The sequence below is a fragment of the Telmatherina bonti genome (assembly GCF_933228915.1).
Source record: "Telmatherina bonti genome assembly, chromosome: 14".
Lineage (NCBI taxonomy): Eukaryota > Metazoa > Chordata > Actinopteri > Atheriniformes > Telmatherinidae > Telmatherina > Telmatherina bonti.
In genome coordinates, this window is record NC_136612.1 from 4330912 (window position 1) to 4348200 (window position 17289).

Below are 17289 nucleotides of genomic sequence, written 5' to 3' on the forward strand. Positions count from 1 at the left end.
ATGGGACATGATGGGACATGATGTGGAATGATGGGACATGATGGGACATGATGTGGAATGATGGGACATGATGGGACATGATGGGACATGATGTGAAATGATGTGGAATGATGGGACATGATGGGACATGATGGGACATGATGTGGAATGATGGGACATGATGTGAAATGATGGGACATGATGTGAAATGATGTGGAATGTTATATTATGGGAAATGTGAACTGATGGGAATGGTGTAGAATGGTTACGTTGTGATATGTGAAATGATGTCCAGGTGTCTCTGTTCGGGATGCACCTGTCCAGACATACCCGTCGGACGCCTGACTGTGATGGACCCCAGACTTTCCCAGGACTGAACTGAACTAAGCCCTGTAGAAGATGAACGTGAGCTTTCTGACGGTAAAGGAAAAACATTTACCTTTTGCCGGAGGTAGTGACGCGTCTCCCTGTGCACCCGGGAGCTTTCGGTTAATAAATTCAGAATAGGTGTAAGTTTTGCCTTCAGCTTCTGACCCTGAAAACGTGAAGTTCAGATTAAATACTTCAGAGCAGATTCTGTCAGGTAGTAACATCAGACACATCATTAGACTTGCCTTGTTCAGACGTCTCTCCATCAGCTGCAGCATGGCGTGGACACAGTCCATGTTGATTCCTTCACTCTGATGGCTGGCCTTGTCCACAGGAAGAGCCAGCAGAATGTCCAGACATGGCAACGGCAGCGCTGACAGGATGTTTACTGTGTGTCTGAGGAAAACAACACCGTAACGTTAGCAATACTATCTGAGCTGCTGACTTCATCCAATGCTTCTGTGAAGAAACTCTCTAACCCCTGAAGTTCCTCCAGGGTGTCTTCTCCATCACATGACAGCAGCAGGCAGCAGCGCAGAACAGCAACTAGATAGCGGTACAGAGCAGCCTCTTCCTGTAAACACACAGCAGTGCAGTTGGATCACGGTAGATGGTGGGTCTGATGTAGCTTCTTCTTTCCCCTGCTAACAAACATAAGAATGACATCACTGCTGTAATGCAGGTAATGAGGTTCTACAGAAAGTATCAGGTTCTCCATGTTCCACCCAAAGACTGTGTATAAAAGATGGGCAGAGCCTCCGTGACATCACCCGGAGGTTTCTAAAGAGCTGAAGAGAAGCTCGGTGGGCGGTCCCTACCATCACCATCTTCCCAGCATTATGCACGTCGTCTCTCCCCGAAAATACAAAATAGGTCAAAGAGGTGGAGCTGAGAGGGGGGTTGGGAGTGTGTGTGTGTGTGTGTGTGTGTGTGTGTGTGGAGGGGGGGGTATGATTGACATCAATCAAACTCTGACATGCCTTAAGCTAAGAGCTATCCAAGCAAGCCTGGAGCTATCAGGAGATACCCAGCTAACAGAGGTAACTGGGCTAAAGAATAAGTTGTTCTACATTCCTCCTTCTTGCAGCAGGAGATTGGGTACCTGTCAATCAGCAGGATATGCCTGACATGAGTTAGAAAAAACATTCACTCCCCAAACAGTTGCCAAGAAGGTAAACCTGAGTTATTAAATCTAAAATGTTTTTGTACCAGGCTGTAAACATGTTTATTTCTGCTGTAAACATGTTTATATCTGCTGTAAACATGTTTATATCTGCTGTAAACATGTTTATTCCTGCTGTAAACATGTTTATATCTGCTGTAAACATGTTTATTCCTGCTGTAAACATGTTTATTTCTGCTGTAAACATGTTTATATCTGCTGTAAACATGTTTATTTCTGCTGTAAACATGTTTATATCTGCTGTAAACATGTTTATTCCTGCTGTAAACATGTTTATATCTGCTGTAAACATGTTTATATCTGCTGTAAACATGTTTATTCCTACTGTAAACATGTTTATTTCTGCTGTAAACATGTTTATATCTGCTGTAAACATGTTTATTTCTGCTGTAAACATGTTTATTTCTGCTGTAAACATGTTTATTCCTGCTGTAAACATGTTTATTTCTGCTGTAAACATGTTTATATCAGTTGTAAACATGTTTATTGCTGCTGTAAACATGTTTATTTCTGCTGTAAACATGTTTATATCAGCTGTAAACATGTTTATTTCTGCTGTAAACATGTTTATTTCTGCTGTAAACATGTTTATATCAGCTGTAAACATGTTTATATCAGCTGTAAACATGTTTATTTCTGCTGTAAACATGTTTATTCCTGCTGTGAAGTTGGTCTTTTTAACATGGGAGTCTATGGGGATTTGCTCTATTTTGCAGCCCCTAGTGGATGAAGGGGGAACTGCAGTTTTATGCACTTTGGCATCGGCTTCACTTTTAACCGCCGGAGGTTGCCGCTTGGTTCCACCTTTTTTTTTAAACAGGGATATTACAGAATAATGAATATTTCTGTAAATGTGTCAGTGTTAGCTGTACAGCTAATTTTCAACTGTTGTCTCTGGACAAATTTTGTCAATTTTTTGTTAAAAATCCACAAGTTTAGAAAAATAGTAAAAGTTATGGCTGCATACACACATATCAGCATTTCACACAATATCCACAGGGGAAAATGAGATGGGTGCATGAGCAGGTATTTATGCAACACAAAACCAGAAAAAGCTCATTACCATCATTAGAGCCATACAGTTAATGTTGGTAAAATATTCATTTAGTTAACTCTGAGAAGGTATTGGGACTTCAACAAGCTTAACTGATTACAATTAGGGTTGTTCTAAGAGCCTCTGACTGGTTTAACAAGCCATCCACAAAGCTCAGGTTTCTCTTGTTAGCCACATTGCTGTGGAGCCCAGAAAGCACACTTTTCTTTGACCATGCTTTGACCATTTACTCATAAGGAGAACTTTTATTTATGTTGATAATTTTTTTTCCACTTTGCCTGTAATGTTAAAAAAGGACTTGGGTAAAGAACACAGAAACAAGCCACAGGCTTCTAGTCATTTTTTTTTAAGCACACATCAACTACACGCTTGGTCACTACAACTAGAAGAGGGTCTTTATAGTCAGTGCCTCTACTACTTCTACTACTAGTTGTCTCAACTTGTCTCAACTTACTCACAAATGAGAAATAGAAGCACTTCTTCATGAATAAAATCAGTGTAACTGGTTTGTGCCTAAATTTAAAGGAATTCAAAGACTTTCTTCAAGAAACCGAGTTGGGTCCATCAGATGTTGAGAAAAAAATGGAAATGTTAAAGATTGTGGTGGTGGAGCTGTGGACCCAAATGCAGGTTAGACAGGAGGCAGGTAAGGATGCTTGATATACAAAGGTACTTCCCCCTCCAAAAAGGGACAGCTACCAGATGCTACCAGAGATGATAGGAAACAAACTCCTACTGGAGGACAGTGCAATGACTGGAGCCCAGTCTCTGGAGGGTCAAGCAAGACCCGCCCAGAGACGAACCCTGGCATCAGAGAAGGAGCATCTCCCTTGGGAACAGGAACCAGGGATGGAGGAGGAGTGATCTCTTTACAGAGGAGTGTCCTGACCAGGGACCCCCTTGGGAACCAGACGCAGAGGAGAAGCGTCCCTTCTGGGACCCCCTTTGGGGAACAGGAACCCAAATGCAGGTAAGAGGAGACAGGCAGGATGTGAGTAATGATGTGTAATATACACAGGCCAACAGGAACGACAAAGGAAAACCAGAGGAATGACTACAGGAAAGATACCTAGACAACTAAACAGCAGTGAACTGGCAACCAAGTGGCATATGTACAGTGAACACAACAAGACACGTGCACTGAATGAACTAAATGAAACCCGGTGAACAAATGAAAGGAAAACAGGAAGCTAAATAAAATACCCAATGGAGGAAAACCACAAAATAAACCAGGAAACCACAACAACGCATGACAAGACTACATATCTCCATAACAGGATACCAAAACGATAACAACGATGATGTGAAACCTAATTACCGCTTCTCAGACAAAATCATGCACTCACTCAGATCCAGGACAACTAGCTTGGTAGACAGTGACTCATCATGCAGGTCCTGTTTAAGTTCTGTTTGCTAGAAACTCAAGACAGGAAGAGAAGAGCTGCTTGCATCCGCAGCCTTCTAAAAGCCTCCTAGTAGGTAAAGTTCCTCAGAGACATGTTCCTCTGGGTGAAGTGGTTCCTTGTCCTGATAATAGTCTATACATTCTGTATTACTGTAAATCTGTAAAAACTCTGACCAATCCAAACATTAGGACTGAACTGAAGTTGTTCATTTCTTATATTTCATAAACTTTTTCATGACTGAGACCCAGCTCGGTTTATTCGCCCCCTCCTGCTAAACAGCCAAGAAAGAGAAAATCATTGGTGGAAAAAGCTGCAAACTAGAAAAAAACTCGGAGAGCACAAACCTCCGCCAAGGCCTTTAAAAAGTTGCTGGATCCAAACGGTGATCCGGATCACCACCAAAATTAAATCACTTCTTTATTTTCACATTTCCAACAAGTCCTGAAAATTTATTTAAAATCCATCCAGAACTTTTGGAGTTATCTTGACCGTAAACAGATAAACGCCCATAAAAACACAACCTCCTTGGCGGAGGTAAGAAAAAAGCCTTGGATCAGGCAAAGAGCAGAACCAGAGGGGGAGGAGCCAAGACAGGGCGCCACTTTCACATCTTTCTAGCTCCCCAACATGACCTATCCCAGCTTTAAAGAAAAGAAAATAGATTAAAATAGAAGAAGGTTGCTTTAAAGCTCACAAAGTGCACTTAGAGCCAGAAACAAAGATAGCAGAATCAGAACCCAAAAAGTAAGAGTTCATGTCGACTATGAAGAAGACAAAGATGGCATGAATGAATGAAATGAAAATGAAAAATGAAATGAAAAATACTTTATTAATCCCCAAAGGGAAATATAGTAGTATATAATAATAATAACTAGAGGAGGTCTTGTTCCGGAGGCTGATGGCTGCTGGCAGGAATGATCTTCTGTATCTTTCAGTCTTACATCGGACCTGAAGAAGCCTCTCACTGAACACACTTTGTTGTTTCATCACTGTGTTGTGGAGAGGGTGTGAAGAATCCTCCATCATCTTCATCAGCTTGTGCAGCATTCTTCTTTGGACAATCAGCACCAGCGGCTCCAGAGTTACTCCAAGCACAGAAGCAGCTTTCTGGATCAGTTTGTTGATTCTCTTCAAGTCTCTGGTTCTGATGCTACTACCCCAGCAGATGCTGCAAAGCTGACTGCACTCTCCACAACAGACTTATAGAAGATATGCAACATCTTGGTGCAGACGTTAAACCATCTCAGCTTCCTTAAGAAGTACAGTCTGCTCTGACCTTTCTTGTAGATGTAGTCAGTGTTGCATTTCCAGTCCAGTTTGTTGTCCAGCTGAACTCCAAGATACTTGTATTCCTCCACCACCTCCACCTCCTCTCCCAGGATGGAAACAGTGCTTTGTTTATTCTTCTTCCTCCTGAAGTCAACAATCATCTCTTTTGTTTTGCTGCTATTTAATATGAGATGATTGTCACCGCACCATTTAACAAACTGACTGACCAGTTCTCTGTACTCTGCTTCTTGTCCATCCCTGATACACCCCACAACTGCAGAGTCATCAGAGTATTTCTGCAGATGACAGGACTCAGAGTTGGACTGGAAGTCTGAGGTGTACAGAGTGAAGAGGAATGGCCAGAGTACAGTTCCTTGTGGTGCACCAGTGCTGCTGACCTCCATCTCAGACACACAACCTTTCAGTCTCACAAACTGGGGTCTGTTTGTGAGGTAGTCATAGATCCAGGTGGTTGTGGAGGTATCCACCTGGAATTTATGGAGCTTCTCACATAACAAAGCAGGCTGAATGGTATTAAAAGCACTGAGAAATGAAAGAACATGACCCTCAGAGTGCTGCCTGAATGGTCCAGATGAGAGTGTGCTCTCTGGAGCAGGTATATGATGGCATCTTCAACCCCAAGTCCAATACGATATGCAAACTGGAATGGGTCCTGAAAGGTGTTTACTTGCTTGTTGAGGTGAGCCAGTAAGAGTCTCTCCAGGACTTTCATGATGTGAGATGTCAGGGCAACTGGTCTGTAGTCACTTGGTTCAGCTGGTTGTGTTTTTTTAGGCACTGGAACAAGGCAGGAGGTTTTCCACAGCACTGGGACTCTATTTTGTCTCAGACTGGTGTTGAAAAGGTGCTGGAGAATCGGACATAGTTGTTCTGAGCAGGTCTTGAGAACTCTGGGACTGACACCATCTGGACCTGCAGCCTTGTTCTGGTTCAGTTTCTCAAGTTGCTTCTTAACCTGATTGCAGGAGACAAACAAGGTGGAGGTCTCAGGATGTCCTGATGTGGAGGGAGATGAAGCTGTGTTCTGGTCCATGACTGAGCTGCAGGGTGACAGATTGGAGGCGTGACAGGAAAGCAGTGGGCTTATGGAGGGTGTGTGGTCTGTTGGGCTGGAGGTAGGGGGTGAACTGAACCTGTTGAAGAATATCTTCAGCTCATTAGCTCTGTCCAGACCTCCATCAGGCTGGTCCCCCTTTAACTTGAAGCCATTTGAATACAGTGTCTATAAAAAGTATTCATCTCCTGCAACGTTTTACCTTTTAACTGCTGTTGTAAATTAATTATGTGCAACATAATTGGGCTTTTGTGACTAAAGCAATGTTTTAAAAAATATTCTCTTCAATGCAAAAACTCGCAGCAGAGTGGATGAAACTCCAAAAAACAAGTTTAAATTTGAGGTTCGTAACTGTCTAAAAACAAAAAGCAGTGTTGCACCCAGAACTCACATGCAAACTGTTTGCAGAAGATTTTAACATTTTAAAACTCAACTTTCCAGGTTTCAAAACTTTTTTTTTTCCAGTTCCAGATTATGGCAGGATTCTAATCCCAAAGCTCGGTAATACCGACTGTCTCTGACTGTAACACATGAGAAACTTGAATGTTAAGGTAGGTGAACAGAAAAGTCCCCTGACTGCTACCAGGGGACTATTTTAGGCCATTTGAAGTCAGAAGGGTTCATGCAAGAATGAAGAGATAAGGTGTGATCTTCACATGATTAACAAACAGTAGTCCACCTTGAAGTTGCAAGTCCTCTGGATACAAGTTCATGCATAACTGTTCTCTGCCGCTTTCTAACCAGAAGAGGACAGGTGTCCATTATTCACTCTGACAGGAGCTGAGAGAAAATTATGGGAAGCCTTACAGGACTTGGCCCAACACACAATCCATGAGGCCATGTTGTTTTACCATGCCTACCTTCCATCCCATCACCCGACCCCCCAAATACCCCTTCTATCTACCTATTTGCCTCCAGAAATACTCCCTCTATCCTATACACACAACCCCAAAACTCTCCAATCCTGTGGACACACACAAACACCCACATATACGCATAGATTCACTTCCCACCCCTCCTTCCTACAGCCTCCTACCCAGGGGACAGCAAAGGCTGGCACAAGGACAGCAAGCACCAGTTGAAGACCCAACAACCTACTCCGAGGAGGATGAGTCCAGATAGCCAAGCCACCTCATCTTACTCTTCTAAAAGCAGAATAGCTAAGCAATTCAAAACAGAACTTAAGCCCAGCCACCAGCAGAGGAAACTTATTTATGCCACTTGTATTCACAATCTTGTTCCTTTGGTCACTACCCACAGCGAGGGACCATAGGTGAGGGTAGGAAGCTAGATCGATTGGTAAATTGAGAACTTTACTTTCTTGCTGAGCTCCTTCCTCATCCTAACAGACAAGTGCATAGTCCACATTACTGCAGGTGCTGCACCAATCCACCTGTCAATGTCATGCTCCATCCTTCCCTCACTTGTGAACAAGACCCTGGAGGACACTCAACTCTTTTCCAGCTAAGGACCGTGGATTCATATTTGGAGGTGCTGATCCTTCTCCCAGACGCTTCACACTCAGCTGTGCCTACATATTCTGTCCATAAAAGTTATGGACAGAATCTGTTGACATAGGGCAAGAAGGTCCAGCCTTTCTTAAAGACACTGGTACCAAAGCCCAAACCAGGTGTTGAGGTGAGTCTAACTATATCTGCTGAAACTGCTCAACCTTACTCATCAGGTCAGGCTCCATCCCTGCCAGAGATGTGGTGTTCCCGTCTCAAATACTAGCTTCTGCAGCTGGGAATCCCACTGCCAGGGTCCCTGCCTTCAACTGCTGTGCAGCTCACCGTGATTCAGGTGCCAGACCTGATTTTCAACTGATTGATTTCAGACGTGTGTTCTCACCTCATCTGGTTCCTTCCGGTGGAACTTGTGAGCGATATTGAAAAGCGTCTTTAGAATCTCGATGATGTCTTGGGACTTCTCTTTGGGAATGGGAGGGGCTGTGGAATCAATAATGACCTCGTATCCCTCCCCCCACCTCACAGCCAGGTACTGCTCCAAAGCTTTGGTCAACACCGACACTCCATGCTCCTGATGGGACAAAGAAACCCACAAAGCTCTGGAGAAGATGCACACAGATATCAGAGTGCCAGTATCAGACCAATATCAGACCATTCTGTGTGGTCAGATCAATACAGGTGTGATTACTCCTGTTGTTACAGTGATCATAGAGAAATATTCCCCCAATTCTAAAGTATTTATGATGCCGTCAAAGACGTAAATAAAAACCAAAGTAATGATTTCCAGAATCTTAGGTCATATGTCAGAGACGTAGTCTCTCAGATGGACTGAGCTTTACCAATCGGAGACAAAAAGGATCTAAATGTTCAGAAAAATGTGCCTCAAAGTTTGAAGATCCTCCATCTACAGTATAGAATTTCACCAGAAATCTGTGTATGCTTGGGACATGGAAAATCTTACAAATTTCAGCAAGTCCACATCCTGAATCCATCAGAACAACATGACTTCCCTGGAGAACTGGTCTACTTGCAGTCCAGAGCTTCTACCAGTAGAAAACATCTGGAGCATCATGGAAGCAGAAATGCAGCAACAAGGTCCGGGACTGTTGAGCAGCTAGAATCCTGCACCAGACCAGATCATTCGTCCCCTAAAACTGGTCTCCTCACTTCCCAGATGTTTACAGACAGATGTTGAAAGAAGAGTCCACACAGAGACCTTATATCTGGGGTTGTGTAATTAGTTTTATTATAATTATTTAAACTTTATGTACGCAGGTAATCCTATTGAGACATAGTGTCTGATTTAAGAGAGACGGAAAAAATAATCAGTAAACATCTAATCAGCAGGTAATGAGTACATTTAATTCAAGGTAACTTGAAGGCACTGAAGAATTACTTAAAGCTTATAGAAATAGAGAAATATGGAATATTACAAGGACATGCTAGAATGTTTTTTCATGATCCTTGATGGTTTCTACCTGGAAACTGGTTGATGATGATCTTGAGAAGAGTAAAGATGGTGGATCTGGAGTTAGACTGAAGAACATTTACCTGCTGCAGCTGTAGTCTGAGTTCTGGTCGCAGAGCTGTCAGTAAGAACAGCAGCCGCAGTTTGTAAAACTGGCCACGAGGTGGTGCCCTACTCCAGATGTCCTCCTTTAGACTCTCCCACAAGCCTTGCAGAAGCCTTCCATGGAAACAGGAATGAGATGGGAAGTCAGGCCAGGGGTTGCCAAGCAGCAGCTAAGCATCAGTGATAGCCAGTCTCTTTCTTATAACAGAACAAATATCATGCAGATATAACTGGAGGGATAAAGGGATGAAAGAATCCCTCCATCCTGTGATGAACTGATTTAAAATCTCATCATGGCTTATTTACAAACTCTGTTTAAAAATAAACTAATTAAAAACTTATTTCTGTTTCATTTAGGGTTTCATTAACCCTCTAAAAACAACATATGTTTTCTGCACATCTGTTTGATTTTAAATAATTAGGATAAACTAAGCTTTAAATCCAGTCAGCATGCAGACATGATGTTTCCATGGAAACGTGATGTTTCCATTCAGACATGACATTTCCATGCAGACGGGATGTTTTCAGCCTCAGCTGTCAGATTCTGAGGCTAAAATGATGTTAAATGAATGTTTGAATATATAAAGCAACATAAAGAGCAACCAGAAATTTGTAGAAATAACACACATAGATCAGCAGTGACCAGGCCTTCTCTCATCTGCACATCATTCTCTCATGTCTGAAACACACACACACACACTGTTTCCATGTTTCCACGTCTTCCTGCTACTATCTACCTGCTGTCCTCACTGCAGCACCTCCACCTCAGCTGCATCCCAAACGTCTTCTTGGCTTTATTCCAGCCATAGAGGATCATTATGTTCCTGCTTTTCTCATCACTTGTTGATCTTTGGCTGCTCCTGATTGGACGTTACCGTCAGTTAAGGCTCTCTGATTGGTGGAAAGTCTGACAGGAAGTGTCTTCATCATCATGTCCAGGTGGAAATAGAGGTCTCTTAGCAACATGGTAGTGATGGTGATGAAGATGTGATAAATAATGGTGGATTTACCATCTAGAGTCTCTGAATAAACACTACATGTTGTGTCTGGATTGTAAAGAAACGCTGGAAAACCTCCGTAGACCAGCTGGAGGGTCACATGACCATCAAACTTACACACTGCTGTCCCTGAGACTCTGATGATGATATTAGAGGTGTGACTTGGGGATCCCAAACACCTGGCAGAGTTTTATGCTTCAATACTGAGAATCTTTTTTCATGGACATTGCAGCTGATTTAAAGAAATGTTCACCTGAGCGTGCTGGCCCTCTCTTGTGCTTGGGTGCTGTTGTAGATGATGTTGCACAGGACTTTGATGGCTTCCTTCCTGCACACCTCTTCATCATCTTCCTTCTCTTCCTCCTCACTGTCCTCTTCCCGGGTGTCTTTCTTCCCAGGAGCAAGCACTACCTGCCCTCCATTACCTTTCCAGCTGTAACAGTAATCACCAGTACTGCTGCTGGTGGTGGTGGTGGTAGGTACAGACACTGAGACCACCAAGCTGACTGGTGAACCCGTGACTGCCTCACACTCACCTGCTGCCTTCGTATTGGTCTGTTTTCTGACCAACCTATCTTCAGCCTTTTCCCTATCTTGCTTCGTGCATGTCTGCAGTAGTTCGATGCCTCCGAGATGTGCTAAGGTACACAGGGCACTATCGGTAACCATGGGGCCCAGGGCCCTTCGGTCACGGGAGAGGATGCGCAGCGTATGCAGGCAGACCCGTAAAACTGCTGGTTGTAGCTGACCACTGATGAAGCACAGCAAGGCTGCAGCCAGATCCTGCAGAGATGTTCAGCCAAGAAGATGTTCAGTGATGCAAGAGTGAAAAACATGATTCATAAACACGGTAATCTCAATCTTAATGTCTTTTTATCTGATGCCAGGAAGTAGAAAATGTAAATCTTGTCTCCTCCTAAAAATAAACATATTAGGAGCAGATAAACCAGAAGATAACAAATCAATTAATCTAGGAATGACAGTGGTAATAGGAATTAATAAAGTAGTCCCTGAAGTAACTGACGTAATCCCAGGAATGAAGAAAGTAGTACGAGCATGTAGTTATTAAAATATTCCTTTAATGTCTGATGGCTGCAACGATCATCTTTCCTTCGTGTATCTAATGCTGGCTCCTCTTCAGGAGGCTCTAATCACAAAGAGGTTCATGGATGTTGACGATGATATTAAAACCTTCCAGCAGTAGAATGACAACAGAATAGATGGACTGGCCGACCTGTCGAAGAAGAAGATCTGGTTTCTCGTCGTCAGAGCCGACATCGGAGTCAGAATCAGGATTGTAGTCCCTTATCTTGTTTCTCTTGAACTGATCAATAAAGAAATGGAATTAGCAAGAGTGAATCCAAAGATGTGTTTTAGAAATTTAACATCTGCTTCACCTTTTTTTCATCAGAAGATTATTACCAGACAATTCAGCTTTTTCTGTTTTCTGACTCATGTAATCCAAACAATGTTGTAAATCCAAACAATGTAACAAACAATGAGGCTATACCTCTAGAAAAACATTAAAACTGGATGTTAGTCACAAAGATTTAACCCGAGAAAGGTGCACAGGAGCCTTTTTTTCATCAATCTTATGTAATATCTTAATTTTCTGAGACGCTGCGGTTTGTGTTTTTATCATCTATAAGCCACGATCATCAAAATGTCAAGAAATAAATGTTTGAAATGTTTCACTCTGTGTGTAATGGATCTATGTGATATATGGGTTTCACATTCTGAAATGAGTCATGAAAATTATTTAACTTCTTCATGATATTCTAATTTTCTGAGATGGGTTACAGGATGAAAAGCCCTTTTCAGTTTGCAAGCACGGCTCACAGACCCCTATGATGACGACTAACCTGGGCATGAATGTTCCCTTGCCCGGACGCGGGTTACCAGGGCCCCCCTCTGGAGCCAGGCCTGGAGGCGGGGTACGAGAGCGAGCGTCTGGTGGCCGGGCCTTTACCCATCGGGCCCGGTCGGGCTCAGCCCGAAAGGGTTACATGGGCCCCACCTCCCGTGGGCTCACCATCTGCGGGAGGAGCCGTAGGGGTCGGGTGCAATGTGAGCTGGGCGGCAGCAAGGGGCGGGGACCCTGGCGGTCCGATCCCCGGCTGCAGAAGCTGGCTCTAGGGACGTGGAACGTCACCTCTCTGGTGGGGAAGGAGCCTGAGCTTGTGCGCGAGGTTGAGCGGTTCCGACTAGATATAGTTGGACTCACCTCGACGCATGGCTTGGGCTCTGGAACCAGAACCCTCGAGAGGGGCTGGACCTTCTTCCACTCTGGAGTTGCTCATGGTGAGAGGCGCCGAGCAGGTGTGGGCATTCTCATCAGCCCCCAGCTTGGTGCCTGCACGTTGGGGTTTACCCCGGTGGATGAAAGGGTAGGGGGGACGGGTCCTGACTGTTGTCTGTGCTTATGCACCGAACAGCAGTTCAGAGTACCCACCCTTTCTGGAGTCCTTGGAGGGAGTGCTGGAGGGTGCTCCTTCTGGGGACTCCATTGTTCTGCTGGGGGACTTCAATGCTCACGTGGGCAATGACAGTGAGACCTGGAGGGGAGTGATTGGGAGGCATGGTCCCCCCCCTCTGAACCCAAATGGTGTTTTGTTATTGGACTTCTGTGCTCGTCATGGATTGTCTATAACGAACACCATGTTCCAACATAAGAGTGTCCATATGTACACCTGGCATCAGGACTCCCTGGGCCGCAGTTCGATGATCGATTTTGTAGTCGTATCGTCGGACCTGCGGCCACATGCCTTGGACACTCGGGAAGAGGGGGGCGGAGCTTCAACTGATCACCACCTGATGGTGAGTTGGCTCAGATGGTGGGGGAGGAAGCCGGTCAGATCTGGCAGGCCCAAACGTGTTGTGAGGGTCTGCTGGGAACGTCTGGCTGAGTCCCCTGTCAGAGCGAGCTTCAACTCCCACCTTCAGCAGAGCTTCAACCATGTCCCGAGTGAGGCGGGGGACATTGAGTCCGAATGGGCTGTGTTCCGTGCCTCTATTGCTGAGGCGGCCGGCCGGAGCTGTGGCTGCAAGGTCGTTGGTGCCTGTCGTGGCGGTAATCCCAGGACTCGTTGGTGGACACCAGCAGTGAGGGATGCCGTCAAGCTGAAGAAGGAGTCCTATCGGGCCTTCTTGGCCTGTGGGACTCTGGAGGCAGCTGATGGGTACCGGCGGGCTAAGCGGCATGTGGCTTCGGCCGTTGCCGAGGCAAAAACTCGGGCATGGGAGGAGTTTGGCGAGGCCATGGAGAAAGACTTCCGGACGGCTTCGAGGAGATTCTGGTCCACCATCCGGCGGCTCAGGAGGGGGAAGCAGTGCTCCATCAATACTGTGTACAGTGGAGGTGGGGAGCTGCTGACCTCAACTCGGGACGTTGTGGGTCGGTGGAAGGAATACTTCCAAGACCTCCTCAATCCTACCAACACGTCTTCCCATGAGGGAGCAGAGCTGGGGGACTCAGGGGTGGACTCTCCTATCTCTGGGGCTGAAGTCGCTGAGGTGGTCAAAAAGCTCCTTGGCGGCAAGGCCCCGGGGGTGGATGAGATCCGCCCGGAGTTCCTTAAGGCTCTGGATGCTGTGGGGCTGTCCTGGCTGACACGCCTCTGCAGCATCGCGTGGACATCAGGGACAGTGCTGCTGGATTGGCAGACTGGGGTGGTGGTCCCCCTTTTTAAGAAGGGGAACCGGAGGGTGTGTTCCAATTACAGGGGAATCACACTCCTCAGCCTCCCTGGTAAGGTCTATTCAGGGGTCCTGGAGGAGGGTCCGCCGGATAGTCGAATCCCGGATTGAGGAGGAGCAGTGTGGTTTTCGTCCTGGTCGCGGAACAGTGGACCAGCTCTATACCCTCTTTGGGGTCCTGGAGGGGGCATGTGCTTTGTGGACCTGGAGAAGGCGTTCGACCGTGTCACCTGGGGGCTCCTGTGGGGGGTACTCCGGGAGTATGGGGTACCGGACCCCCTTGTATGAGCTGTCCGGTCCCTGTACGACAGGTGTCAGAGCATGGTCCACATTGCCGGTTGTAAGTCGGATCCGTTTCCGGTGAGGGTTGGACTCCGCCAAGGCTGCCCTTTATCACCGATTCTGTTCATAACTTATATGGACAGAATTTCTAGGCGCAGCCGAGGTGTTGAGGGGATCTGACTTGGTGGCCTCAGGATTTGGTCCCTGCTTTTTGCGGATGACGTGGTCCTGTTGGCTTCATCTGGTCGTGATCTCCAGCTCTCACTTGAGCGATTCGCGGCCGAGTGTGAAGCGGCTGGGATGAGAATCAGCACCTCCAAATCTGAGACCATGGTCCTCAGCCGGAATAGGGTGGATTGCCCTCTCCAGGTCGGGGGTCAGGTCCTGCCTCAAGTGGAGGAGTTTAAATATCTCGGGGTCTTGTTCACGAGTGAGGGAAGGATGGAGCGTGAGATCGACAGACGGATCGGTGCGGCGTCTGCAGTAATGCGGACTCTGCGCCGGTCTGTCGTGGTGAAGAAGGAGCTGAGACAGAAGGTGAAGCTCTCGATTTACCAGTCGATCTATGTTCCTACCCTCACCTATGGTCATGAGCTGTGGGTCGTGACCGAAAGAAGGAGATCTCGTATACAGGCGGCTGAAATGAGTTTCCTCCGCAGGGTGGCCGGGCTCTCCCTTAGAGATAGGGTGAGGGGCTCGGTCATCCGGGAGGAGATCAGAGTAGAGCCGCTGCTCCTTCGCATCGAGAGGAACCAGTTGAGGTGGCTCGGGCATCTGGTCAGGATGCCTCCTGGACCTCCCTGGTGAGGTGTTCCAGGCACGTCCCTCTGGGAGGAGACCCCGGGGAAGACCCAGGACACGCTGGAGGGATTATATCTCTCGGCTGGCCTGGGAACGCCTCGGGATCCCCCCGCAGAGTTGGCAAATGTGGCTGGGGAGAGGGAAGTCTGGGCTTCCCTGCTTAGGCTGCTGCCCCCGCGACCCGACCCCGGATAAGCAGCAGAAGATGGATGGATGAATGGAGTTTGCAAAGAAACACGAGTAGCTTCCGTTGTTGTAAAACGTTAAAATAGAAAAAGATTTTCTCCACTCTGAAGATGGACTGAATTCTGCCGGGTTTTTCAAGGATTTAAGGTGAGAATTTTACCCATAATTTTTTTTTTTTTTTTAAATGAATGAAGATCTTTATTGTAGTTTTACTAACTGGAATGGCCCTCTAGCACAGTCTCCTTTTTATCACCAACTTACATCTGCTTACCCTACCTCAGGACCAAGGTTCAGCCTGAGGCAGATAGAATGAAGGATAAAGAAAAGTATGCTCCCCTAAAAAAAACAAATTTCTGCTGAGGCCTGACCCTCCTTGGCAGGGCCACCTAAATCACCCGGTCAGACACCACAGATGATGATGCGTTCTGATGATGTATCAGCCCAAAGCATGAAAACTGTCATGGAGGAAGTCCAGAAGGTTTTGGTAACACCAGGTTAAGGTCTGCTCCCGCTAAGGCAGTCCAGAAGGTTTTGGTAGAACCAGGTTCAGGTCTGCTCCCGCTAAGGCAGTCCAGAAGGTTTTGGTAGAACCAGGTTAGGGTCTGCTCCCGCTAAGGCAGTCCAGAAGGTTTTGGTAACACCAGGTTCAGGTCTGCTCCCGCTAAGGCAGTCCAGAAGGTTTTGGTAGAACCAGGTTCAGGTCTGCTCCCGCTAAGGCAGTCCAGAAGGTTTTGGTAACACCAGGTTAAAGTCTGCTCCCGCTAAGGCAGTCCAGAAGGTTTTGGTAACACCAGGTTCAGGTCTGCTCCCGCTAAGGCAGTCCAGAAGGTCTTGGTAGAACCAGGTTAAAGTCTGCTCCCGCTAAGGCAGTCCAGAAGGTCTTGGTAGAACCAGGTTAAAGTCTGCTCCCGCTAAGGCAGTCCAGAAGGTTTTGGTAACACCAGGTTCAGGTCTGCTCCCGCTAAGGCAGTCCAGAAGGTCTTGGTAGAACCAGGTTAAAGTCTGCTCCCGCTAAGGCAGTCCAGAAGGTCTTGGTAGAACCAGGTTAAAGTCTGCTCCCGCTAAGGCAGTCCAGAAGGTCTTGGTAGAACCAGGTTCAGGTCTGCTCCCGCTAAGGCAGTCCAGAAGGTCTTGGTAGAACCAGGTTAAGGTCTGCTCCCGCTAAGGCAGTCCAGAAGGTCTTGGTAGAACCAGGTTAAGGTCTGCTCCCGCTAAGGCAGTCCAGAAGGTTTTGGTAACACCAGGTTAAGGTCTGCTCCCGCTAAGGCAGTCCAGAAGGTTTTGGTAGAACCAGGTTAAGGTCTGCTCCCGCTAAGGCAGTCCAGAAGGTTTTGGTAGAACCAGGTTAAGGTCTGCTCCCGCTATGGCAGTCCAGAAGGTTTTGGTAGAACCAGGTTAAGGTCTGCTCCCGCTAAGGCAGTCCAGAAGGTTTTGGTAACACCAGGTTAAGGTCTGCTCCTGCTAAGGCAGTCCAGAAGGTTTTGGTAACACCAGGTTCAGGTCTGCTCCCGCTAAGGCAGTCCAGAAGGTTTTGGTAACACCAGGTTCAGGTCTGCTCCCGCTAAGGCAGTCCAGAAGGTTTTGGTAACACCAGGTTAAAGTCTGCTCCCGCTAAGGCAGTCCAGAAGGTTTTGGTAACACCAGGTTAAGGTCTGCTCCCGCTAAGGCAGTCCAGAAGGTTTTGGTAGAACCAGGTTAAGGTCTGCTCCCGCTAAGGCAGTCCAGAAGGTTTTGGTAACACCAGGTTAAGGTCTGCTCCCGGTAAGACCCAATCTGCTCAGACTGGAAAGGCCTTCAGGTTCTGCAGGATGCAGGATCTGCCCAGTCCTGGTCTGGGATTGGCTACATTGGTGAATTATTCAGCTTTTCTGAGCAGCTGTTAAATACTGAAGAAAAGAATGGATTCTCCAGGTTGACGTCTGTCTGTCTGTCTGAGGACAAGTCTGGAG

At 46.5% G+C, this 17289-nt stretch overlaps 1 protein-coding gene across 1 annotated transcript in view; it reads right to left on the reverse strand.

Annotated features, from left to right (window-relative positions):
• LOC306765239 (chaperone Ric-8A-like) overlaps positions 1 to 17289 on the reverse strand; it is a gene marked incomplete at both ends in the record, with an annotated part of 103402 nt that overhangs the window by 83446 nt on the left and 2667 nt on the right. The window contains 7 exons of the mRNA XM_079252641.1: positions 419 to 514; positions 594 to 744; positions 828 to 922; positions 8187 to 8375; positions 9356 to 9491; positions 10629 to 11158; positions 11610 to 11699. Of these exons, the coding sequence (XP_079108767.1) occupies positions 419 to 514; positions 594 to 744; positions 828 to 922; positions 8187 to 8375; positions 9356 to 9491; positions 10629 to 11158; positions 11610 to 11699 (1287 nt within the window). The remainder of the gene's footprint in view (positions 1 to 418; positions 515 to 593; positions 745 to 827; positions 923 to 8186; positions 8376 to 9355; positions 9492 to 10628; positions 11159 to 11609; positions 11700 to 17289) is intronic.